Below are 27,806 nucleotides of genomic sequence, written 5' to 3'. Positions count from 1 at the left end.
AATCTGTACTTCCCAAGCGCTTAGTCCAGTGCTCTGCACACAGTAAGCGCTCAATAAATACGATTGATGATGATGATGACCGGCCAGGGAGAGGAACTGTCTGGCGGGCCCAAACGGCAATCCCGAAGACGGCGGCTCGCTGTCGTCGGAGCTGAAGTCAAATGTGGAAACCCACTCTTTATTCCATGAATCCTAAATAATGATGATGGCATTGTATTAAGCGCTTACTCTGTGCCAAGCACTGTTCTAAGCGCTGGGGAGGTTACAAGGTGATCAGGTTGTCCCACGGGGGGGGGCTCACAGTCTTAATCCCCATTTTACGGATGAGGATTGCTGCGCTTACTGTGTGCGGAGCACTGTACTAAGTGAATGGGAGAGTACGATAGAACGATACAACAGGCACATCCTCTGCCCACAGTGAGCTTACAGTCTAGAGGGGGAGACAGGCATGAATAGAAATAAATAAATGAGGGATCATCATCATCAATCGTATTTATTGAGCACTTACTGTGTGCAGAGCACTGTACTAAGCGCTTGGGAAGTACAATGGTGAGCCTTCCCAGACTGAGCCCCCTCCTTCCTCTCCCCCTCTTCCCCCTCTCCATTCCCCCCGTCTTACCTCCTTCCCTTCCCCACAGCACCTGTATATATGTATATATGCTTGTACAGATTTATTACTCTATTTATTTATTTATTTTACTTGTACATATCTATTTTATTTATTTTATTTGGTTAATATGTTTGGTTTTGTTCTCTGTCTCCCCCTTCTAGACTGTGACCCCACTGTTGGGTAGGGACTGTCTCTATATGTTGCCAACTTGGACTTCCCAAGCGCTTAGTACAGTGCTCTGCACACAGTAAGCACTCAATAAATATGATTGATTGATTGATTTGATTCTAGTCTTCTAGACTGTGAGCCCACTGTTGGGTAGGGACCGTCTCTAGATGTTGCCAACTTGGACTTCCCAAGCGCTTAGTACAGTGCTCTGCACACAGTAAGCGCTCAATAAATACGACTGATTGATGTGAACATAAGTGCTGTGGGGCTGTGAGGAGGGATGAATAAAGAGAGCGAGTCCGGGCGACGCAGATCTCATGATCTCATTTTCCAGATGAGGGAACTGAGGTCCAGAGTAATAATAATAATAATAATAATGGCATTTATTAAGTGCTTACTATGTACAAAGCACTGTTCTAAGCACTGGGGAAGTTACAAAGTGATCAGGTTGTCACAGGGGGCTCACAGTCTTCATCCCCATTTTACAGATGAGGGGAACTGAGGCACAGGGAAGTTAAGTGACTTGCCCAAAGTCACACAGCTGACAAGTGGCGGAGCCGGGGTTTGAACCCAGGACCTCTGACTCCAAAGTCCGGGCTCTTTCCACTGAGCCACGCTGCTTCTCTACATAAATATGATTGATTGATTGATTGATTGACTGATTGAGCGCTTACTGTGGGCAGAACACTGGACTAAGCGCTTGGGAAGTACTGTGGGTAGGGGAAGGAGGTAAGGCCTGAGGGATGGGGAGGAGGGGGAGAGGAAGGAGGGGGACAGTGTCCCCTTGATAATAATAACAATAATAATGATAGCATTTATTAAGCGCTTACTATGTGCAATGCACTGTTCTAAGCGCTGGGGAGGTTACAAGGTGATCAGGTTGTCCCATGTGGGGCTCACAGTCTTAACACCCATTTTCCAGATGAGGTCACTGAGGCCCAGAGTAGTGAAGTGACTTGCCCAAAGTCACCCAGCTGACAATTGGCGGGGCCGGGATTTGAACCCATGACCCCTGACTCCAAAGCCCAGGCTCTTTCCACTGAGCCCCACTGCTTCTCTACATAAATACGATTGATTGATTGATTGAGCGCTTACTGTGGGCAGAACACTGGACTAAGCGCTTGGGAAGTACTGTGGGGAGAGGAAGGAAGGGGACAGTGTCCCCTTGATGATGATAATAATAATAATAATAATGATAATAGCAGTTATTAAGCGCTTACTACGTGCAAAGCACTGTTCTAAGCGCTGGGGAGGTTACAAGGTGATCAGGTTGTCCCACGTGGGGCTCACAGTCTTAACCCCCATTTTCCAGATGAGGTCACTGAGGCCCAGAGTAGTGAAGTGACTTGCCCAAAGTCACCCAGCTGACAATTGGCGGGGCCGGGATTTGAACCCATGACCTCTGACTCCAAAGCCCAGGCTCTTTCCACTGAGCCCCACTGCTTCTCTACATAAATACGATTGATTGATTGATTGAGCGCTTACTGTGGGCAGAACACTGGACTAAGCGCTTGGGAAGTACTGTGGGGAGAGGAAGGAGGTGAGGCCTGAGGGATGGGGAGGAGGGGGAGAGGAAGGAGGGGGACAATGTCCCCTTGATGATGATAATAATAATAATAATAATAATGATAATAGCATTTATTAAGCGCTTACTACGTGCAAAGCACTGTTCTAAGCGCTGGGGAGGTTACAAGGTGATCAGGTTGTCCCACGTGGGGCTCACAGTCTTAACCCCCATTTTCCAGATGAGGTCACTGAGGCCCAGAGTAGTGAAGTGACTTGCCCACAGTCACCCAGCTGACAACTGGCGGGGCCGGGATCTGAACCCATGACCTCTGACTCCAAAGCCCGGGCTCTTTCCACTGAGCCACGCTGCTTCTCCAAAGTATATGAATAAATGAATATAGGGTCCCCTAAACTTTAAGGAAGGCATCTATCGATGGCATTTTTTGAGCACTGTGCTGAGCGCTTGGGACTGCACAATAAAACAGAGTTGGCAAACACTTTCCCTGCCCACGACGCGCTTACAGTCCGGAGGGGGAGACGGACCACCTTCCTTGATCCATCAATCGTATTTATTGAGGGCTTGCTCCGTACAGAGCAATTCAATTCAATTCAATCGTATTTACTGAGCGCTTACTGTGTGCTGAGCACTGTACTAAGCGCTTGGGAGAGGGCAGGAGAGTTAGCAGACACGTCCCCAACCCCCGGCTAACCCTAGTTCGCATTTCTCCGGGCTCCGCTTCCTTACGCCAACAGAAGCGTCGGGACCGTGGCAACTATTTGGGTACCACTTTGCGGGAAAGGGAGATGACTCCTACAGCCTGGTTTTCCGGGTGCCGCCTTCTAAGGAGAAGCAGTGGAAATAATAATAATAATGATGGCATTTATTAAGCGCTTACTATGTGCAAAGCACTGTTCTAAGCGCCGGGGAGGTTACAAGGTGATCGGGTTGCCCCACGTGGGGCTCACAGGCTTCATCCCCATTTTCCAGATGAGGGAACTGAGGCCCAGAGAAGTTAAGCAACCTGCCCAAAGTCACCCAGCTGACAAGCGGCGGAGCCGGGATTTGAACCGATGACCTTTATTTTATTTTGTTAATATGTTTGGTTTTGTTCTCTGTCTCCCCCTTCTAGACTGCGAGCCCGCTGTTGGGTAGGGACCGTCTCTAGATGTTGCCAACTTGGACTTCCCAAGCGCTTAGTACAGTGCTCTGCACACCGTAAGCGCTCAATAAATACGATTGATTGATTGATTGATTGCCCTGTGACTCCAAAGCCCGGGCTCTTTCCACTGAGCCACGCTGCTTCTCGTTAAGAGCCCGGGCTTTGGAGTCAGAGGTCGTGGGTTCAAATTCCGGCTCCACCACTTGTCAGCTGCGTGACTTTGGGCAAGTCACTCCACTTCTCTGGGCCTCAGTTCCCTCATCTGGAAAATGGGGATGAAGACCGTGAGCGCCTCCCGTGGGACAACCTGATCACCTTGTAACCTCCCTAGCGCACAGTGCTTTGCACATAGTAAGCGCTTAATAAATGCTATCATTATTATTAATAAAAATGGCATTTATTAAGTGCTTACTATGAGCCAAACACCGTTCTAAACACTGGGGGAGATATCAGATAATCATTCATTCATTCAATCGTATTTATTGAGCGCTTACTGTGTGCAGAGCACTGGACTAAGCGCTTGGGAAGTCCAAGTTGGCAACATACAGAGACGGTCCCTACCCAACGGCGGGTTCACAGGCTAGAAGGGGGAGACAGAGAACAAAACAAAACATAGTAACGGAACAAAATAAATAGAATAAATATGTACAAGCTGGACACGATCCCTGTCCCACGTGGGGCTCCCAGTCTTAATCCCCATTTTTCCAGATGAGGGAACTGAGGCCCAGAGAAGTGAAGTGACTGGCCCAAGGTCACACAGCGGACAAGCGGCGGAGCCGGGATTAGAACCCAGACTGTGAACCGCCCCCTCGACTGTGAGCTCGTTGTGGGCAGGAATTTGTCCGTTTGTTGTTATCAATCAATCGTATTTATTGAGCGCTTACTGTGTGCAGGGCACTGTACTAAGCGCTTGGGAAGTACAAGTTGGCAACATATAGAGACGGTCCCTACCCAACAGTGGGCTCACAGTCTAATTATATTGCAACAATAAGAATAATAATGATGGCATTTGTTAAGCGCTTACTCTGTGCCAAGCACTGTTCTAAGCGCTGGGGTAGACACAAGGTCATCAGCAGCGTGGAGGAGCAAAGTCTTAATCCCCATTCGACAGATGAGGTCACTGAGGCACAGAGGGAAGCAGCGTGGCTCAGTGGAAAGAGCCCGGGCTTTGGAGTGAGAGGTCATGGGTTCGAATCCCGGCTCCGCCACATGTCTGCTGCGTGACCTTGGGCAAGTCACTTCTCGGAGCCTCAGTTCCCTCATCTGTCAAATGGGGATGAAGACTGTGAGCCCCACGTGGGACAACCTGATCCCCCCCAGTGCTTAGAACAGTGCTTTGCACATAGTAAGCGCTTAACAAATGCCATCATTATCAATCAATCAATCAACTGCATTTATTGAGCGCTTACTGTGTGCAGAGCACTGTACTAATCATCATCATCATCAGGCTGTCCCACGCGGGGCTCACAGTCTTCATCCCCATTTTCCAGATGAGATCACTGAGGCACGGAGCAGTGAAGTGACTTCATTCAGTTGTATTAATAATAATAATAATGATGGCATTTATTAAGCGCTTACTATGGGCAAAGCACTGTTCTAAGCGCTGGAGAGGTTACAAGGTGATTGAGCACCTACTGGGTGCAGAGCACTGGACTAAGCGCTTGGGAAGTACAAGTTGGCAGCGTAATAAATGCCATCATTATTATTATTATTATATGGAGACGGTCAAAGTCACCCAGCTGACAAGTGGTGGAGCTGGGATGAGAACCCACGACCTCTGACTCCCAAGCCCGGGCTCTCTCCAGTAAGCAGGCGCTTAGTACAGTGCTCTGCAGACAGCAGGCACTCAATCATCATCAATCGTATTTATTGAGCGCTTACTATGTGCAGAGCACTGTACTAATCAATCCATCAATCAATCAATCGTATTTATTGAGCGCTTACTATGTGCAGAGCACTGTACTAAGCGCTTGGGAAGTACAAGTTGGCAACACATAGAGACAGTCCCTACCCAACAGTGGGCTCACAGTCTAAAAGGGGGAGACAGAGAACAGAACCAAACATACCAACAAAATAAAATAAATAGGATAGAAATGTACAAGTAAAATAAATAAATAAATAGAGTAATAAATATGTACAACCATATATACATATATACAGGTGCTGTGGGGAAGGGAAGGAGGTAAGATGGGGGGGATGGAGGGGGGACGAGGGGGAGAGGAAGGAAGGGGCTCAGTCTGGGAAGGCCTCCTGGAGGAGGGAGACAGTCCCTACCCAACAGTGGGCTCACAGTCTAAAATACACTCAATACACCCGACTGAATGAATGAATGAAGGGGCTTCTGTGAGCCCGCTGTTGGGTCTCTAGATGTTGCCAACTTGGACTTCCCAAGCGCTTAGTCCAGTGCTCTGCACACAGTAAGCGCTCAATAAATACGATTGATTGATTGATTGATTGATTCCCGGGCCCCTGCTCTCTCCTCCGGGCTCCTTCTAGGAGACGGGAGTGAAACCGCACGCCGCTAAGGGTTTTCTCTGGAACTTACGACGACGAATCATTCTCCTTGGGGTAATCTTCGTTCAGCTCTGACCCACAAGACAGCGGCCGTTTCCTCTTTTCGTTCCTGGAGGGGATCGAAGACGCACGTTTTTAGACTCCCCGCGGCGGTGCCTCGTGACCTCCGACCCGCCTGGCTTCTCCGCTCGCTTCAGTGCTTAGAACAGTGCTTTGCACATAGTAAGCGCTTAATAAATGCCATCATTATTATTATTATTGTTATTATTGCTGTTATTATCATTATTATTATAATTATCATTATTATTATTATTATTCTCCTCCACACCCACGCCCACCTCCCTTTCTTCACCTCCTTCTCTCCATCCCTAACACCCGAAGTCGGGCAAAGACACCTGGATTCAAATCCAGTTGCGTGAAAGGAGTTGGCCCTCTCCGGGAGGTGGGTCGACTTGTGGGGGGAGCCCCTCTGCCTCGCTTTCCCCGCTGGGTCAGAGGGAGTGGCGGAGCCGGGATCTGAACCCATGACCTCTGACTCTGCTGAGAGCTCACCTCCTCCAGGAGGCCTTCCCAGACTGAGCCCCTTCTTTCCTCTCCCCCTCATCCCCCTCTCCATCCCCCCGTCTTACCTCCTTCCCTTCCCCACAGCACCTGTATATATGTATATATGGTTGTACATATTTATTACTCTATTTATTTATTTTACTTGTACATTTCTATCCTACTTATTTTATTTTGTTGGTATGTTTGGTTCTGTTCTCTGTCTCCCCCTTTTAGACTGTGAGCCCACTGTTGGGTAGGGACTGTCTCTATGTGATGCCAATTTGTACTTCCCAAGCGCTTAGTACAGTGCTCTGCACATAGTAAGCGCTCAATAAATACGATTGATTGATTGATTGATTGATTGATTGACTCCAAAGCCCGGGCTCTTCCCGCTGAGCCACGATTGAATGGGCAGGTTTGCGAGCCCGCCGGGGAATGGGTCTCGTTTATTCTTCAGCGCTTCAGCGCTTAGAACAGTGCTTTGCACATAGTAAGTGCTTAATAAATGCCATCATTATTATTATTATTATTCCGATCATCATCATCATCAATCGTATTTATTGAGCGCTTACTGTGTGCAGAGCACTGTACTAAGCGCTTGGGAAATACAAGTTGGCAACATATAGAGACAGTCCCTACCCAATAGTGGGCTCACAGTTTAAATGTCCTCTTCCCAGCGCTTAGTCCAGCGCCCCGCACACAGTAAGCGCTCAAGAAATACGACCGAATGAACGAACGAAACCCCACGGCGGCTCCTCCCGGGAAGAGCCCGCCGGATAATAATGATGATTGTGGGGCTACTAAGTGGCAAGCGCTGTTCTAAGCACTGGGGCAATATTAATTATAGTATTTGTTAAGCACTTACTATGTGCTGAGCACTGTTCTAAGCGCTGGGACACTGTTCTAAGCACTGGGTAGGTACAAGATAAGCGGGTTGGACATAGTCCCTGTCCCACAGGACAATCCAACACCCCTGACTCTCCCCTCTCCATCCCTGACTCCCAGGGATCCAGCACGGATCATCCAACACCTCTTACTCTCCCCTCTCCATCCCTGACTCTCCCCCAGTGACCCGGCATGGACCACCCAACACCCCTGACTCTCCCCCAGTGACCCAGTGCAGACCACCCAAACCCCTGACTCTCCCCTCTCTATCCCTGACTCCCAGGGATCCAGCACGGATCATCCAACACCCCTGACTCTCCCCTCTCCATCCCTGACTCTCCCCCAGTGACCCGGCGTGGACCACCCAACACCCCTGACTCTCCCCTCTCCATCCCTGACTCCCAGGGATCCAGCAAGGATCATCCAACACCCCTGACTCTCCCCCAGTGACCCAGCGCGGACCACCCAACACCCCTGACTCTCCCCTCTTCATCCCTGACTCCCAGGGATCCAGCACGGATCATCCAACACCCCTTACTCTCCCCTCTCCATCCTTGACTCTCCCCCAGTGATCCAGTGTGGACCACCCAACACCCCTGACTCTCCCCTCTCCATCCCTGACTCCCAGGGATCCAGCACAGATCACCCAACACCACTGACTCTCCCCTCTCCATCCTTGACTCTCCCCCAGTGACCCAGCGTGGACCACCCAACACCCCTGACTCTCCCCCAATGACCGAGTGCGGACCACCCAACACCCCTGACTCTTCCCTACCCATTCCTGACTACGAGGGATCCAACACTGACCATCCAACACCCCTGACTCTCCCCTCTCCACCCGACTCCCAGGAATCCAGCACTGACCATCCAACACCCCTGACTCTCTCCTCTCCACCCGTGACTCTTCCCCAGTGACCTGGCATGGACCAACCAACACCCCTGACTTTCCCCTCTCCATCCCTGACTCCCCAGGATCCAGCACGGACCATCCAACACCCCTAACTCTCCCCTCTCCATCCTAGATTCTCCCCCAGTGACCCAGCACAGACCAACACCCCTAAATCTCCCCTCTCCATCCCTGACTCTCCCCCAGTGACCCAGCACGGACCACCCAACACCCCTGACTCTCCCCTCTCCATCCTTAACTCCCCGGGATCCAGCACTGACCATCCAACACCCCTGACTCTCCCCTCTCCATCCCTGACTCCCCGGGATCCAGCACTGCCCATCCAACACCCCTAAATCTCCCCTCTCCATCCCTGACTCTCCCCCAGTGACCCAGCACGGACCACCCTACACCCCTGACTCTCCCCTCTCCATCCCTGACTCCCAGAGATCCAGCACTGACCATCCAACACCCCTGATTCTCCCCTCTCCATCCCTGACTCCCCGGGATCTAGCACTGCCCATCCAAAACTCCTAAATCTCCCCTCTCCATCCCTGACTCTCCCCCAGTGACCCAGCACGGACCACCCGACCCCCCTGACTCGCCCCCCTCTGTCCCTGACACTCCCCCAATGGCCCAGCACGGACCGACCGTCCAAAACTCCTGACTCTCCCCTCTCCATCCCTGACTCCCAGGGACCTAGCACTGCCCATCCAACACCCCTAACTCTCCCCTCTCCATCCCGGACTCTCCCCCAGTGACCCAGCACGGATCATCCAACACCTCGACTTTCCCCTCTCCATCCCAGACTCTCCTCCCAGTGACCCAGCACGTACCACCCGACACCCCTCCATCCCTGACTCCCAGGGATCCAGAACTGACCATCCAACACCCCTAACTCTCCCCTCTCCATCCCTGACTCCCCGGGATCTAGCACTGACCATCCAACACCCCTGACTCTCCCCTCTCCATCCTTGACTCTCCCCCAGTGACCTGGCACGGACCACCCAACACCCCTGACTCTTCCCTATCCATCCCTGACTCTTCCCCAGTGACCCGAAATGGACCATCCAACACCCCTAAATCTCCCCTCTCCATTCCTGACTCTCCCCCAGTGACCCAGCACGGACCACCCGACACCCCAGACTCGCCCCTCTCTGTCCCCGACTCTCTCCCAATGGCCCGGCACGGACCATCCCAAACTCCTGACTCTCCCCTCTCCATCCCTGACTCCCGGGGATCTAGCACTGCCCATCCAACACCCCTAAATCTCCCCTCTCCATCCCTGACTCTCCCCCAGTGACCCAGTGTGGACCACCTTACACCCCTGACTCGCCCCTCTCTGTCCCTGACGCTCTCCCAATGGCCCAGCATGGACAGTGTTCTGCACGCAGTAGGCGTTCAATAAATACGATTGAATGAATGAATGAATGAATGAATGGGGGAGGGCCAAGCCAGTAGCTTCCCAACCGGCGGCCTTTTCCAAGAAGGGGGATGGCTGGAAAGCGGCGGAAGCAACAAGGCTTCCGGGGGGCTGTCCGGACTGTACTCTCTCCCGACTTGAGCAGAAAACAGCCTCCTTTTTTGAAAAATGGTATGGAGAGAAGCGTGAATACGGCATGGGCCTGTGAGTCATGGGTCATGGGTTCTAATCCCGGCTGTGAGACCGTGAACCCCACAAGGGACAGGGACTGCGTCCAATCTGATTTGCTTGTATCCACCCCAGCGCTCAGTACAGTGCCCGGCACATATCCATTCATTCAGTCAGTCATATTTATAATAATAATAATAATAATAATAATAATAAGGATGGCATTTATTAAGCGCTTTCGAGGCACAAAGCACTGTACTAAGCGCTGGGGAGGTTACACGGTGATCAGGTTGTTCCATGGGGGGGGCTCACAGTCTTAATCCCCATTTTACAGATGAGGTAACTGAGGACCAGAGAAGTGAGGTGGCTTGCCCAAAGTCACCCAGCTGACAATTGGTGGAGCCGGGATTTGAATCCATGACCTCTGACTCCAAATAATAATAATAATAATGATGGCATTTATTAAGTGCTTACGATATGCAAAGCACTGTACTAAGCGCTGGGGAGGTTACAACGTGATCAGGTTGTCGGGGCTCACAGTCTTAATCCCCATTTTACAGATGCGGTAACTGAGGCCCAGAGAAGTGAGGTGACTTGTCCAAAGTCACCCAGCTGACAATTGGTGGAGCCGGGATTTGAATCGATGACCTCTGACTCCAAATAATAATGATAATAATAATAATAATAATAATGATGGCATTTATTAAGCGCTTACGATGTGCAAAGCACTGTACTAAGCGCTGGGGAGGTTACAAGGTGATCAGGTGGTCCCACGGGGAGGGCTCACAGTCTTAATCCCCATTTTACAGATGCGGTAACTGAGGCCCAGAGAAGTGAAGTGACTTGCCCAAAGTCACCCAGCTGACAACTGGTGGAGCCGGAATTTGAACCCATGACCTCTGACTCCAAAGCCCGAGCTCTTTCCACTGCGCCACGCTGCTTCTCTTATTAAGCGCTTACTGCGTGCAGTGCACTGTACTGAGCGCTCGGGAGAGCACAACATGAAAATAAACGGACACATTCCCTGCCCATAATGAGCTTACAGCCTAGAGGCAGACATTACTATGAATAAATTATATTATTCATAGTATAATTGGCTCAGTGAAAAGAGCCCGGGCTTTGGAGTCAGAGGTCAGGGGTTCGAATCCCGGCTCCGCTAATTGTCAGCTGTGTGACTTTGGGCAAGTCACTTCACTTCTCTGGGCCTCAGTTCCCTCATCTGAAGACTGTGAGCCCCCCGTGGGACAACCTGATCACCTTGCAACCTCCCCAGCGCTTAGAACAGTGCTTTGCACATAGTAAGTGCTTAATAAATGCCATCATTATTATTATTATTATTTGGTCAAGTCACTTCACTTCTCTGAGCCTCAGCTCCCTCATCTGTAAAATGGGGATGAAGACTGTGAGCCCCCCGTGGGACAACCTGATCACCTTGTAACCTCCCCAGAGTTTAGAACAGTGCTTTGCACATAGTAAGCGCTTAATCAATGCCATCATTATCATTATTATTCTCTGGGCCTCAGTTCCCTCATCTGGAAAATGGGGATTCAGACTGTGAGCCCCACGTGGGACAACTTGAATACCTTGTAATCTCCCCAGCGCTTAGAACAGTGCTTTGCACATAGTAAGCGCTTAATCAATGCCATCATTATCATTATTATTCTCTGGGCCTCAGTTCCCTCATCTGGAAACTGGGGATGAAGACTGTGAGCCCCACGTGGGACACCTTGAATACCTTGTAATCTCCCCAGTGCTTAGAACAGTGCTTTGCACACAGTAAGTGCTTAATCGACGCCATCATTATTATTATTATTCTCTGGGCCTCAGTTCCCTCATCTGGAAACTGGGGATGAAGATTGTGAGCCCCACGTGGGACAACTTGAATACCTTGTAATCTCCCCAGTGCTTAGAACAGTGCTTTGCACATAGTAAGCGCTTAATCAATGCCATCACTATCATTATTATTCTCTGGGCCTCAGTTCCCTCATCTGGAAACTGGGGATGAAGACTGTGAGCCCCACGTGGGACAACTTGAATACCCTGTAATCTCCCCAGTGCTTAGAACAGTGCTTTGCACACAGTAAGTGCTTAATCGACGCCATCATCATTATTATTATTATTCTCTGGGCCTCAGTTCCCTCATCTGGAAACTGGGGATGAAGATTGTGAGCCCCACGTGGGACAACTTGAATACCTTGTAATCTCCCCAGTGCTTAGAACAGTGCTTTGCACATAGTAAGCGCTTAATCAATGCCATCACTATCATTATTATTCTCTGGGCCTCAGTTCCCTCATCTGGAAACTGGGGATGAAGATTGTGAGCCCCACGTGGGACAACTTGAATACCTTGTAATCTCCCCAGTGCTTAGAACAGTGCTTTGCACATAGTAAGCGCTTAATCAATGCCATCACTATCATTATTATTCTCTGGGCCTCAGTTCCCTCATCTGGAAACTGGGGATGAAGACTGTGAGCCCCACGTGGGACAACTTGAATACCCTGTAATCTCCCCAGTGCTTAGAACAGTGCTTTGCACACAGTAAGCGCTTAATCAATGCCATCATTATTATTATTATTCTCTGGGCCTCAGTTCCCTCATCTGGAAACTGGGGATGAAGACTGTGAGCCCCACGTGGGACAACGTGAATACACTGTAACCTCCCCAGTGCTTAAAACAGTGCTTTGCACATAGTAAGCGGTTAATCAATGCCATCATTATCATTATTATTCTTTGGGCCTCAGTTCCCTCATCTGTAAAATGGGGATGAAGATTGTGAGCCCCCCGTGGGACAACTTGAATACCTTGTAATCTCCCCAGCGCTTAGAACAGTGCTTTGCACATAGTAAGCGCTTAATAAACGCCATCACTATTACTATTAATAAATGAATGTGACTGTGAGCCCACTGTTGGGTAGGGACTGTCTCTATATGTTGCCAATTTGTACTTCCCAAGCGCTTAGTACAGTGCTCTGCACATAGTAAGCGCTCAATAAATACGATTGATGATGAATGACAAATTTCAAATATGCACATAAGAATTACAAAGACGTACGTAAGCGCTTAACCATACCATAATTATTATTATTATTGTTAAAGGTGATTGGACCCGGAATAAAGCCTGCAAACGTTTTGCTGAATAATAACAATGGTATTTGTTGAGCGCTTACTACGTGCCAAGCACTGTTCTAAGCGCTGGAGAGGATATAAGGTGATCAGGTTGTCCCACGGGGGGCTCACAGTCTTCATCCCCATTTTACTTCTTATTTTATTGACGGTTTGAAGTGTTTGGTCCTAAGCGTCGCGCCAAAGCCAAGGTAATCAGGGCAGACTCTGCCTGGCTTCTAACGAGACTGGAGATATGATGAAATAATAATAATAATAATAATAATAATAATGATGGTGATGACGATAATGATGATGATAATAATAATAATAATAATAATAATGGTATCTGTTAAGCACTTACTATGTGCCAAGCAATGTTCTAAGCACTAGGGGAGATACAAGATCATCAGGTCGTCCCACGTGGGGCTCGCGGTCTTCTTCCCCATTTGACAGATGAGGTCACTGAGGCCCAGAGCAGTGAAGTGACTTGCCCGAAGTCACACAGCTGACAAGTGGCGGAGCCGGGATTTGAACCCATGACCTCTGCCAACCTCACCCACAGTCCAGATTTCTATTTATTTCTATTGATGCCTGCTGATTTGTTTTGTTGTCTGCCTCCCCTCTTCTAGACTGTGAGCCCGTTGTTGGGCAGGGACTGTCTCTGTTGCCGAATTGTACTTTCCAAGCGCTTAGTACAGTGCTGTGCACACAGTAAGCGCTCAAGAAATACAATTGAATAATAATAATAATAATGGTATTTGTTAAGCGCTTACTATGTGCAAAGCACTGTTCTAAGCGCTGGGGAGTTTACAAAGTGATCAGGTTGTCCCACAGGGGCCTCACAGTCTTAATCCCCATTTTCCAGATGAGGTCACTGAGGCCCAGAGAAGTGAAGCGACTTGCCCAAAGTCCCCCAGCTGACAGTTGGCGGAGCCGGGATTTGAACCCATGACCTCTGACTCCAAAGCCCGGGCTCTTCCCGCTGAGCCACGACTGAATGGGCAGGTTTGCGAACCGGCCGGGGAATGGGTCTCGTTTATTCTTCTGATCATCATCATCATCAATCGTATTTACTGAGCGCTTACTGTGTGCGTAGCGCTGTACTAAGCGCTTGGGAAGTACAAATTGGCAACATATATCATCAATCGTATTTACTGAGCGCTTACTGTGTGCGGAGCGCTGGACTAAGCGCTTGGGAAGTACAAATTGGCAACATATATCATCAATCATATTTATCGAGCACTTACTGTGTGCGGAGCACTGGACTAAGCGCTTGGGAAGTACAAATTGGCAACATATATCATCAATCGTATTTATCGAGCGCTTACTGTGTGCGGAGCGCTGGACTAAGCGCTTGGGAAGTCCAAGTTGGCAACATATAGAGACGGTCCCTACCCAATAGTGGGCTCACAGTCTAAATGTCCTCTCCCCAGCGCCCCGCACACAGTAAGCGCTCAAGAAATCATCGTCATCATCAATCGTATTTATTGAGCGCTTACTATGTGCAGAGCACTGTACTAAGCGCTTGGGAAGTACAAATTGGCAACATATAGAGACGGTCCCTGCCCAACAGTGGGCTCACAGTCTAAAAATACGACCGAATGAATGAAGGAAACCCCACGGCGGCTCCGCCCGGGAAGAGCCCGCCGTCCCTACCGGTTTTCCAACGTCCCGGCTCTGAGAGGCGTGGAGGAGGCGGGGGTCAGCGCGGCGGCGCCGGAGCGGGGGCCGGACGCTCCGCTTCCCGGCGGGGTCTTGGCCGCTCCTCGCCCGGGATTCCCGAGGATCTTCCGAAGCGGGGTCTCGTCTTTAGGCTCCAAACTCGCTCTCTTCGAGGGGGGCTAGGCCGGGGGGGGGGAAAAGGAAAAACGAGGACAACCGTGAAAACCACCGGATTGAAGGGATCGGTTGGCCTCCTCTACGTTCGTTAAGCGCTGAAAGGTGGAGGGCTTCATCATCATCCCGGCTCCGCCACTTGTCAGCTGTGTGACTTTGGGCAAGTCACTTAACTTCTCTGGGCCTCAGTTCCCTCATCTGGAAAATGGGGATGAAGACTGGGAGCCCCACGTGGGACAACCTCATCACCTTGTATCCCCCCCAGCGCTTAGAACAGTGCTTTGCACATAGTAAGCGCTTAATAAATGCCATCATTATTATTATTATTATTATTATTATTATCATCAAGCGTATTTATTGAGCGCTTACTGTGCCCCCGTCTTACCTCCTTCCCTTCCCCACAGCACCTGTATATATGTATATATGGTTGTACAGATTTATTACTCTATTTATTTATTTATTTTGCTTGTACATTTCTATCCTATTTATTTTATTTTGTTGGTATGTTTGGTTCTGTTCTCTGTCTCCCCCTTTTAGACTGTGAGCCCACTGTTGGGTAGGGACTGTCTCTATGTGATGCCAATCTGTACTTCCCAAGCGCTTAGTACAGTGCTCTGCACATAGTGAGCGCTCAATAAATACGATTGATTGATTGATTGATTGCAGAGCACTGTACTAAGCGCTTGGGAAGTCCAACTTGGCAACATCTAGAGACGGTCCCTACCCAACAGTGGGCTCACGGTCTAAAAGAGGGGGCTCACAGTCTAAAAGCTTCGTTCCCTAAATGTCGAAAACATCCCCACGAGGGGTTATAATAACAATAATAATAATCATAATAATAATGTCGTTCCCTAAATCATCAATCATCATCAATCGTATTTATTGAGCGCTTACTGTGTGCAGAGCACTGGACTAAGCGCTTGGGAAGTACAAGTTGGCAACATATAGAGACGGTCCCTACCCAACAGTGGGCTCACGGTCTAAAAGAGTGGGCTCAGTCTAAAAGCTTCATTCCCTAAATGTCGAAAACATCCCCACGAGGGGTTATAATAACAATACTAATAATCATAATAATAATGTCGTTCCCTAAATCATCAATCATCATCAATCGCATTTATTGAGCGCTTACTGTGTGCAGAGCACTGTACTAAGCGCTTGGGAAGTACAAATTGGCAACATATAGAGACGGTCCCTACCCAACAGTGGGCTCACAGTCTAAAAGCTTCGTTCCCTAAATGTCGAAAACATCCCCACGAGGGGTTATAATAACAATAATAATAATCATAATAATAATGTCGTTCCCTAAATCATCAATCATCATCAATCGTATTTATTGAGCGCTTACTGTGTGCAGAGCACTGTCCTAAGCGCTTGGGAAGTACAAGTTGGCAACATATAGAGACGGTCCCTACCCAACAGTGGGCTCACAGTCTAAAAGAGTGGGCTCACAGTCTAAAAGCTTCGTTCCCTAAATGTCGAAAACATCCCCACGAGGGGTTGTAATAACAATAATAATAATCATAATAATAATGGCGTTCCCTAAATCATCAATCATCATCAATCGTATTTATTGAGCGCTTACTGTGTGCAGAGCACTGGACTAAGCGCTTGGGAAGTACAAGTTGGCAACATATAGAGACGGTCCCTACCCAACAGTGGGCTCACGGTCTAAAAGAGTGGGCTCAGTCTAAAAGCTTCATTCCCTAAATGTCGAAAACATCCCCACGAGGGGTTATAATAACAATAATAATAATCATAATAATAATGTCGTTCCCTAAATGATCAATCATCATCAATCGTATTTATTGAGCGCTTACTGTGTGCAGAGCACTGGACTAAGCGCTTGGGAAGTACAAGTTGGCAACATCTAGAGACGGTCCCTACCCAACAGTGGGCTCACAGTCTAAAAGCTTCGTTCCCTAAATGTCGAAAACATCCCCACGAGGGGTTATAATAACAATAATAATAATCATAATAATAATGTCGTTCCCTAAATCATCAATCATCATCAATCGCATTTATTGAGCCCTTACTGTGTGCAGAGCACTGTCCTAAGCGCTTGGGAAGTACAAGTTGGCAACATATAGAGACGGTCCCTACCCAACAGTGGGCTCACGGTCTAAAAGAGGGGGCTCACAGTCTAAAAGCTTCGTTCCCTAAATGTCGAAAACATCCCCACGAGGGGTTATAATAACAATAATAATAATAATCATAATAATAATGTCGTTCCCTAAATCATCAATCATCATCAATCGCATTTATTGAGCGCTTACTGTGTGCAGAGCACTGTACTAAGCGCTTGGGAAGTACAAATTGGCAACATATAGAGACAGTCCCTACCCAACAGTGGGCTCACAGTCTAAAAGACAGTCTAAATGTCTAAAACATCCCCACGAGGGGTTATAATAATAATAATAATGATGGCATTTGTTAAGCGCTTACTATGTGCAAAGCACTGTTCTAAGCGCTGGGGGATACAAGTTGATCGGGTTGTCCCGTGTGGGGCTCACAGTCTTAATCCCCATTTTCCAGATGAGGTTACTGAGGCCCAGAGAAGCGAAGTGGCCTGCCCAACGTCACACAGCGGACAGGTGGCGGAGCTGGGATTCGAACCCATGCCCTCGGACTCCAAAGCCCGGGCTCTTTCCACTGAGCCACGCGGCTTCTCTTATCCTCCCACTTCTGGGGAAATTACGCCCTTGAATGCAGGTGTTACCTTAATTTTGAAAAAAAAAAACAAACCCAAAGTGAAAGGATGCTGGGCTAAATAGCATCACTTGTTCCGCTTAAGTCGCCTAATAAGAATAATAATAATTGTGATATTTGTTAAGGACTTACCACGTACCACACACTACTCTAAGCACCGGGGTGGATACAAGGAAACCACGTTGGACACAATCCCCATTTTATACATGAGGCAACTGAGGCCCGGAGAAGTGGACTGTGAGCCCACTGTTGGGTAGGGACCGTCTCGATATGCTGCCAACTTGTACTTCCCAAGCGCTTAGTACAGTGCTCTGCACACAGTAAGCGCTCAATAAATACGATTGATGATGGACTGTGAGTCCACTGTTGGGTAGGGACCGCCTCGATATGCTGCCAACTTGTACTTCCCAAGCGCTTAGTACAGCGCTCTGCACACAGTAAGCGCTCAATAAATACGATTGATGATGGACTGTGAGCCCACTGTTGGGTACGGACTGTCTCTATATGCTGCCAAATTGTACTTCCCAAGCGCTTAGTACAGTGCTCTGCACACAGTAAGCGCTCAATAAATACGATTGATGATGGACTGTACTTCCCAAGCGCTTAGTACAGTGCTCTGCACACAGTAAGCGCTCAATAAATACGATTGATGATGGACTGTGAGCCCACTGTTGGGTACGGACTGTCTCTATATGCCGCCAAGTTGTACTTCCCAAGCGCTTAGTACAGCGCTCTGCACACAGTAAGCGCTCAATAAATACGATTGATGATGGACTGTGAGCCCACTGTTGGGTAGGGACCGCTTCTATATGTTGCCAACTTGTACTTCCCAAGCGCTTAGTACAGTGCTCTGCACACGGTAAGCGCTCAATAAATTTGATTGATTGAATGGGGAGGATGCAAGGTGATCACGTTGTCCTGTGCGGAGCTTGCAGTATTGATCCCCTTTTTACAGATGAGGTAACTGAGGCACTGAGAAGTGAAGTGACTGGCCCAAGGTCAATCAATCAATCAATCGCATTTATTGAGCGCTTACTGTGTGCAGAGCACTGGACTAAGCGCTTGGGAAGTCCAAGTTGGCAACATAGAGAGACGGTCCCTACCCAACAGTGGGCTCACAGTCTAAAAGGGGGAGACAGAGAACAAAACCAAACGTACTAACAAAATAAAATAAATAGAATAGATATGTACAAGTAAAATAAATAAAAAAATAGAGTAATAAATATGTACAAACATATATACAGGTGTTGTGGGGAAGGGAAGGAGGTGAGATGAGGGGGATGGAGAGGGGCACGAGGGGGAGAGGAAGGAAGGGGCTCAGTCTGGGAAGGAAAGAGCCCGGACTTTGGAGTCCGAGGTCATGGGTTCAAATCTTGGCTCCGCCAACTGTCAGCTGTGTGACTTCGGGCAAGTCACTTCACTTCTCTGGGCCTCAATTCCCTCATCTGTAAAATGGGGATGAAGACTGTGAGCCCCCCGTGGGACAACCCGATCACCCTGTAACCTCCCCAGCGCTTAGAACAGTGCTTTGCACATAGTAAGCGCTTAATAAATGCTATCATCATAAATAGCATCATTTGTTCCGCTTAGGTAGCCTAATAACAATAATAATAATTGTGATATTTGTTAAGGGCTTACCATGTACTTGTACTTCCCAAGCGCTTAGTCCAGTGCTCTGCACACGGTAGGCGCTCAATAAATACGATTGATTGATTGATTGATGTACCACACACTACTCTAAGCACCAGGGTGGATACAAGGAATCAATCAATCAATCGTATTTATTGAGCGCTTACTGTGTGCAGAGCACTGGACTAAGCGCTTGGGAAGTACAGGCTGGCAACATATAGAGACGGTCCCTACCCAACAGTGGGCTCACAGTCTAGAAACCAAGTTAGACACAATCCCCATTTCACAGATGAGGCAACTGAGGCCCAGAGAAGTGAAGTGACTTGCCCAAGGTCACACAGCAGACATGTGACAGAGCCGGGATGGGAACCCAGGTCCTTCTGCCTCCCAACGCCCCGGCTTCAATCCCCCTCCTCCACCCCCAGCATCCTAACCCTCTATCTCCATTTACTTGTTTTAATAATAATAATAATAATAATAATAATAATAATAATAATGATGGTATTTGTTAAGCGCTTACTATGTGCAAAGCACTGTTCTAAGCGCTGGGGAGGATGCAAGGTGATCACGTTGTCCCGTGTGGGGCTCGCAGTCTTAATCCCCTTTTTACAGATGAGGTAACTGAGGCACTGAGAAGTTAAGTGACTTGTCCAAGGTCACACAGCCGACATGTGGCAGGGTCGGGATGGGAACCCAGGTCCTTCTGCCTCCCAACGCCCCGGCTTCAATCCCCCTCTTCCACCCCCAACATCCTAACCCTCCATCTCCATTTACTTGTTTTAATAATAATAATTATAATAATAATAATAATAATAATAAATAATAATAATAATAATAATAATGTTGGTATTTGTTAAGCGCTTACTATGTGCCAAGCACTGTTCTAAGCACTGGGGAGGACGCAAGGTGATCACGTTGTCCCGTGCGGGGCTCGCTGTCTTAATCCCCTTTTTACAGATGAGGTAACCGAGGCCCAGAGAAGTGAAGTGACTTGTCCAAGGTCACACAGCCGACATGTGGCAGGGACGGATCGGAACCCAGGTCCTTCTGATTCCCAACACCCGGGCTTCAATCTCCCTCCTCCACCCCCAACATCCCAACCCTCCATCTCCTTTTTACTTGTTTTAATAATAGTAATAATAATAATAATAATAATAATGATGATAATGCTGGTATTTGATAAGCACTTACTATATGCAAAGCACTGTTCTAATAATAATAATAATGGCATTTATTAAGCGCTTACTACGTGCAAAGCACTGTTCTAAGCACTGGGGAGGTTACAAAGTGATCAGGTTGTCTCACAGGGGGCTCCCAGTCTTCATCCCCATTTTACAGATGAGGGAACTGAGGCCCAAAGAAGTGACTTGCCCACAGTCACCCAGCTGACAAGTGGTGGAGCCGGGATTTGAACCCATGACCTCTGACTCCCAAGCCCGGGCTCTTTCCATTGAGCCACGCTGCTTCTTCTAAGCGCTGGGGAGGATGCAAAGTGATCACGTTGTCCCGTGTGGGGCTCGCTGTCTTAATCCCCGTTTTACAGATGAGGGAACTGAGGCCCAGAGAAGTGAAGTGACTTGTCCAAGGTCACACAGCAGACATGTGGCGGAGCCGGGATGGGAACCCAGGTCCTTCTGCCTCCCAATGCCTCGGCTTCAATCCCCCTCTTCCACCCCCAACATCCTAACCCTCCATCTCCATTTACTTGTTTTAATAATAATAATAATAATAATAATGATGATAATGTTGGTATTTGTTAAGCGCTTACTATGTGCCAAGCACTGTTCTAAGCACTGGGGAGGACGCAAGGTGATCACGTTGTCCCGTGCGGGGCTCGCTGTCTTAATCCCCGTTTTACAGATGAGGGAACTGAGGCCCAGAGAAGTGAAGTGACTTGTCCAAGGTCACACAGCAGACATGTGGCGGAGCCGGGATGGGAACCCAGGTCCTTCTGATTCCCAACGCCCGGGCTTCAATCTCCCTCCTCCACCCCCAACATCCCAACCCTCCAGCTCCTTTTTACTTGTTTTAATAATAGTAATAATAATAATGATGATGATGATGATAATGCTGGTATTTGCTAAGCACTTACTATATGCAAAGCACTGTTCTAATAATAATAATAATGGCATTTATTAAGCGCTTATTATGTGTAAAGCACTGTTCTAAGCACTGGAGAGGTTACAAAGGGATCAGGTTGTCCCACGGGGGGCTCACAGTCTTAATCCCCATTTTACAGATGAGGGAACTGAGGCCCAGAGAAGTTAAGTGACTTGCCCACAGTCACCCAGCTGACAAGTGGTGGAGCCGGGATTTGAACCCAAGCCCGGGCTCTTTCCATTGAGCCACGCTGCTTCTTCTAAGTGCTGGGGAGGATGCAAAGTGATCACGTTGTCCCGTGTGGGGCTCGCTGTCTTAATCCCCATTTTACAGATGAGGGAACTGAGGCCCAGAGAAGTGAAGTGACTTGTCCAAGGTCACACAGCAGACATGTGGCAGAGCCGGGATGGGAACCCCGGTCCTTCTGACTCTCAACACCCGAGCCTCAATCCCCCTCCTCCACCCCCAACATCCCAACCCTCCATCTCCTTTTTACTTGTTTTAATAATAATAATAATAATAATACTGTTGGTATTTGTCAAGCGCTTACTATGTGCAAAGCACTGTTCTAAGCGCTGGGGAGGATGCAAGGGGATCGCGTTGTCCCGTGTGGGGCTCGCAGTCTTCATCCCCATTTTCCAGATGAGGGAACTGAGGCCCAGAGAAGTGAAGTGACTTGCCTCAAGCTGTCACCCGGCTGACAGTTGGCGGAGTCGGAATTCGAACCCACGACCTCTGACTCCCAAGCCCGGGCTCTTCCCTCTGAGCCACGCTGCTTCTCCCTCCTTCTAGACTGTGAGCCCGCTGTTGGGTAGGGATTGCCTCTATTTCTTGCTGAACCGTAATTCCCAAGCGCTTAGTCCAGTGCTCTGCACACAGTAAGCGTTCAATAAATACGATTGAATGGATCAATCAATCAATCAATCAATCGTATTTATTGAGCGCTTACTATGTGCAGAGCACTGGACTAAGCGCTTGGGAAGTACAAATTGGCATCACATAGAGACAGTCCCTCCCCAACAGTGGGCTCACAGTCTAAAAGGGGGAGACAGAGAACAGAACCAAACATACCAACAAAATAAAATAAGTAGGATAGAAATGTACAAGGAAAATAAATAAATAAATAAATAAATAAATAAATAAATAAATAAATGAGTAATAAATATGAATATGAGAATGGATGAATGATTATCCGTGACCTAATGGCTAGAGTACAGGCCTGGGAGTTGGAAGGACCTGGGTTCTAATCCCGGCCCTGCCACGGGTCTGCTGGGTGACACTGGGCACGCCGATTTAGCTCTCCGGGCCTCGGTTACCTCATCTGGAAAATGGGGATTAGGACTGTGAGCCCACTGTTGGGTAGGGACCGTCTCCATATGTTGCCAACTTGGACTTCCCAAGCGCTTAGTACAGTGCTCTGCACACAGTAAGCGCTCAATAAATACAATTGATTGATTGATTGATTGACTGTGAGCCCCACGTGGGACAGAGACTGTGTCCAACCCAATTGGCTTGTATCCACCCCAGCGCTTAGTACAGTGCCTGGCACATATTAAGTGCTTAGCAAATACCACTGTCATTATCATTATTAGAAGATTTTCACCCTCAGTATTAACAAGAGAGAAGCAGCGTGGCTCAGTGGAAAGAGCCCGGGCTTTGGAGTCAGGGGTCATGGGTTTAAATCTCGGCTCCGCCAATTACCAATCAATCAATCAAACAGGGCTTTGCACATAGTAAGCCCTTAATAAATGCTATCATTATTATTAATAAAAATGGTATTTATTAAGCACTTACTATGCGCCAAACACCGTTCTAAACACTGGGGGAGATAGCAGATAATCATTCATTCATTCAATCGCATTTATTGAGCGCTTACTGTGTGCAGAGCACTGTACTAAGCGCTTGGGAAGTCCAAGGTGGCAACATCTAGGGACGGCCCCTACCCAAAAGGGGGCTCACAGTCTAGAAGGGGGAGACAGAGAACAAAACAAAACATATTAACAAAATAAGTAGAATAAATATTCATTCATTCATTCAATCGTATTTATTGAGCGCTTACTGTGTGCAGAGCACTGTAATAAGCGCTTGGGAAGTCCAAGTTGGCAACGTCTAGAGACGGTCCCTACCCAACAGCGGGCTCACAGTCTAGAAGGGGGAGACAGAGAACAAAGCAAAACATATTAACAAAATAAAATAAATAGAATAGATATGTACAAGTAAAATAAATAGAGTCGGCTGTGGGACTTTCGGCAGGTCCTTAACTTCTCTGCGCCTCAGTTCCCTCGTCTGTAAAATGGGGATGAAGACTGCGAGCCCCCCCGTGGGACAACCTGATCCCCTTGTAATAATAATAACAATGATGGCATTTATTAAGCGCTTACTATGTGCCAAGCACTGTTCTAAGCGCTGGGGAATGTACAAGGTGACCAGGTTGCCCCACGGGGGGCTCACAGTCTTCATCCCCATTTAACAGAGGAGGTAACTGAGGCCCAGAGAAGTGCAGTGACTTGCCCAAAGTCACCCAGCTGACAAGTGGCGGAGCCGGGATTGGAACCGATGACCTCTGACTTCAAAGCCCGGGCTCTTTCCGCTGAGCCACGCTGCTTGCAACCTCCCCAGCGCTTAGAACAGTGCTTGGAACATAGTAAGCGCTTAATAAATGCCATTATTATTATTGTTATTATTATTATTATTATTCTCTGGGCCTCAGCTTCTCTCGACTGGAAAATGGGGGCGAAGACCGTGAATCCCATGTGGGCCAGGGACTGGGTCCAATCTGCTTTCTTTGATTCGACCCCTGTGCTTCAAACAGTTCCTGGTACCTAGTAAGCACTTAAATACCGCCAAAAGAAGCAGCGTGGCTTGGTGGAAAGAGCCCGGGCTTGGGAGTCAGAGGTCGTGGGTTCTAATCCCGGCTCCGCCACTTGTCATTCATTCAATCGCATTTATTGAGCGCCTACTGTGTGCAGAGCACTGGACTAAGCGCTTGGGAAGTAGAAGTTGGCAACATATAGAGACGGTCCCTAACTACGAACGGGCTCACAGTCTAGAAGGGGGAGACAGACAACAAAACAAAACAATCATTCATTCAATCGTATTTACTGAGCGCTTACTGTGTGCAGAGCACTGGACTAAGCGCTCGGGAAGTACAAGTAGGCAACATCTAGAGACAGTCCCTCCCCAACAACGGGCTCACAGTCCAGAAGAGGGGAGACACACAACAAAACAAAACATTTATTCATTCATTCAATCGTATTTATTGAGCGCTTACGGTGTGCAGAGCACTGGACTAAGCACTTGGGAAGTCCAAGTTGGCAACATAGAGAGACGATCCCTAACCACGAACGGGCTCACAGTCTAGAAGGGGGAGACAGACAACAAAACAATCATTCATTCAATCGCATTTATTGAGCGCTTACTGTGTGCACAGCACTGGACTAAGCGCTCGGGAAGTACAAGTAGGTAACATCTAGAGACAGTCCCTCCCCAACAACGGGCTCACAGTCTAGAAGGGGGAGACAGACAACAAAACAATCATTCATTCATTCAATCGGATTTATTGAGCGCTTACTGTGTGCAGAGCACTGTACTAAGCGCTTGGGAAGTACAAGCTCCAACATATAGAGACGATCCCAAACCGCTAACGGGCTCACAGTCTAGAAGGGGGAGACAGACAACAAAACAAAACATTCATTCATTCCTTCAATCATATTTATTGAGTGCTTTCTGTGTGCAGAGCACTGTACTAAGCGCTTGGGAAGTACAAGTCGGCAACATACAGAGACGGGCCCTAACCACGAACGGGCTCACAGTCTAGAAGGGGGAGACAGACAACAAAACAAAACATTCATTCAAGCATTTAATCGTATTTATTGAGCACTTACTGTGTGCAGAGCACTGTACTAAGCGCTTGGGAAGTACAAGTTGGCAACATATAAAGACAGTCCCTACCCAACAGTGGGCTCACAGTCTAGAAGGGGGAGACAGACAACAAAACAAAACATTTATTCATTCATTCAGTCGTCTTTATTGAGCGCTTACTGTGTGCAGAGCACTGTACTAAGCGCTCAGGAAGTACAAGCTGGCAACATCTAGAGACGGTCCCTACCCAACAGCAGGCTCACAGTCTAGAAGGGGACATGTGGACAGGTGTCAGGCCATCACTTTGCTGTGGGACTTTGGGCACATCACTTCACATCTCTGGGCCTCAGTGACCTCATCTGGAAAATGGGCATAAATAATAATAATAATGATGGCATTTATTAAGCGCTTACTATGTGCAAAGCACTGTTCTAAGCGCTGGGGAGGTTACAAGGTGATCAGGTTGTCCCACGGGGGGGCTCACAGTTTTCATCCCCATTTTCCAGATGAGGGAACTGAGGCCGAGAGAATCAATCCATCGTATTTACTGAGCGCTTACTGTGTGCTGAGCACTGTACTCAGCGCTTGGGAAGTACAAGCTGGCAACATATAGAGACGGTCCCTACCCAACAGTGGGCTCACAGTCTAGAAGGGAAGTGAAGTGACTTGCCCAAAGTCACACAGCTGACAGTTGGTGGAGCCGGGATTTGAACCCATGACCTCTGACTCCAAAGCCCGGGCTCTTTCCACTGAGCCATGCTGTGAGCCCCCCGTGGGCCAAACGGATCACCTTGCGTCCCTCCCGCCGGCGCTTAGGACGGCGCCTGGCGCCTAGTAAGCAGCGTGGCTCAGCGGAAAGAGCCCGGGCTTTGGAGCCAGAGGTCATGGGTTCGAATCCCAGCTCCGCCACATGTCTGCTGGGTGACCTTGGGCAAGTCACTTCACTTCTCTGAGCCTCAGTTCCCTCATCTGTAAAATGGGGATGAAGACTGTGAGCCCCACATGGGACAACTTGATCACCTTGTATCTGCCCCCAGCGCTTAGAACAGTGCTCGGCACATAGTAAGCGCTTAACAAATGCCACCATTATTAGTAAGCGCTTAACAAAGCAGTGTTAAGAAGTGTTAGAGAAGCAGCGTGGCTCAGCGGAGGGAGCCCGGGCTTTGGAGTCAGAGGTCGTGGGTTCAAATCCCGGCTCTGCCACTTGTCAGCTGTGTGACTTTGGGCAAGTCACTTCACTTCTCTGTGCCTCAGTTCCCTCATCTATAAAATGGGGATTAAGACTGTGAGCCCAACGTGGACAACCTGATCACCTTGGAACCTCCCCAGTGCTTAGAACAGTGCTTGGCACCTAGTAAGCGCTTAACAAATGCCATCATTATTATTATTATTATTATAAATAGCATTGAATGACCGGTCCAGGTGGGTTATTAACAAATGCCATCATTATTATTCAACTCCCAGCTTCACCAACTGTCAGCTGTGTGACTTTGGGCAAGTCACTTCACTTCTCTGTGCCTCAGTTCCCTCATCTATAAAATGGGGATTAAGACTGTGAGCCCCCCCGATGGGACAACCTGATCACCTTGTAACCTCCCCAGCGCTTAGAACAGTGCTTGGCACATAGTAAGCGCTTAACAAATGCCATCATTATTATTATTATTATTATAAATAGCATTGAATGACCGGTCCAGGTGGGTTATTAACAAATGCCATCATTATTATTCAACTCCCAGCTCCACCAACTGTCAGCTGTGTGACTTTGGGCAAGTCCCTTCACTTCTCTGGGCCTCAGTTCCCTCATCTGTAAAATGGGGATTAAGACTGTGAGCCCAACGTGGACAACCTGATCACCTTGGAACCTCCCCGGCGCTTAGAACGGTGCTTTGCACATCGTAAGCGCTTAATAAATGCTACCATTATTATTATTATTAGAACAAAGCCCATCACTATTATTCTTAAAAAAGGAACGAGGAGGAAAACCAAGAAAGGCCGGAAAACCGGGACAGGTCCCTCCCTCGGTATCCCCTTCGGAGGCCGAACGTACCTGATTTTCTATGTACGAGAAATGCCTGTTGATTTCCTGCGGAGCGGCTCGGTTGCCCAAAATTCCTCCAAAACTTCCGGACCCCTGGGAAGGCTTCATGGCTGCTGACAAAGCAAACCCAAACGTCACTGAGGGATCAGTGTGGTCCGCGATGGAGGGTAAAAAGAGCGCTTAGTACTGCATTCGGCCATTCAATCGGATTTATTGAGCGCCTACAGTGTGCAGAGCACTGGACTAAGCGCTAAGTCAATCAATCAATCAATCAATCAATCGTATTTATTGAGCGCTTACTGTGCGCAGAGCACCGGACTAAGCGCTTGGGAAGTACAAGTCGGCAACACATAGCGACGGTCCCTACCCAACGACGGGCTCACAGGCTGGAAGGGGGAGACGGACAACAAAACGGGCAGAAAGGTGTCAAGTCCTCAGAATGAATAGAAATAAACCTAGATCAATCAATCAATTGTATTTATTGAGCGCTTACTGTGTGCAGAGCACTGGACTAAGCGCTTGGGAAGTACAAGTTGGCAACATCTAGAGACAGTCAGTAACAAAATTGATGGAATAATATGTTCAAGTAAAATGAAGAGAGTAATAGATTCATTCATTCAATCATATTTATTGAGCGCTTACGGTGTGCAGAGCACTGGACTACGCGC

The 27,806-nt window shown here is 48.3% G+C and overlaps 1 protein-coding gene across 1 annotated transcript in view; it reads right to left on the bottom strand.

The window, feature by feature from the left end:
• The window catches only part of USP37 (ubiquitin specific peptidase 37), a 270,227-nt gene that overhangs the window by 181,769 nt on the left and 60,652 nt on the right, over positions 1-27,806 (bottom strand). Inside the window, exons 4-6 of the mRNA XM_038740830.1 lie at positions 27,148-27,248; positions 14,625-14,809; positions 5,990-6,067 (exon numbers count right to left, since the gene is read on the bottom strand). Coding sequence (XP_038596758.1) covers positions 5,990-6,067; positions 14,625-14,809; positions 27,148-27,248 — 364 coding nt within the window. The remainder of the gene's footprint in view (positions 1-5,989; positions 6,068-14,624; positions 14,810-27,147; positions 27,249-27,806) is intronic.

This window comes from Tachyglossus aculeatus, chromosome 1, assembly GCF_015852505.1.
Source record: "Tachyglossus aculeatus isolate mTacAcu1 chromosome 1, mTacAcu1.pri, whole genome shotgun sequence".
Lineage (NCBI taxonomy): Eukaryota > Metazoa > Chordata > Mammalia > Monotremata > Tachyglossidae > Tachyglossus > Tachyglossus aculeatus.
The sequence above is the reverse complement of the archived record's forward strand: the minus strand, read 5'-3'. Positions and strand labels throughout refer to the sequence as shown.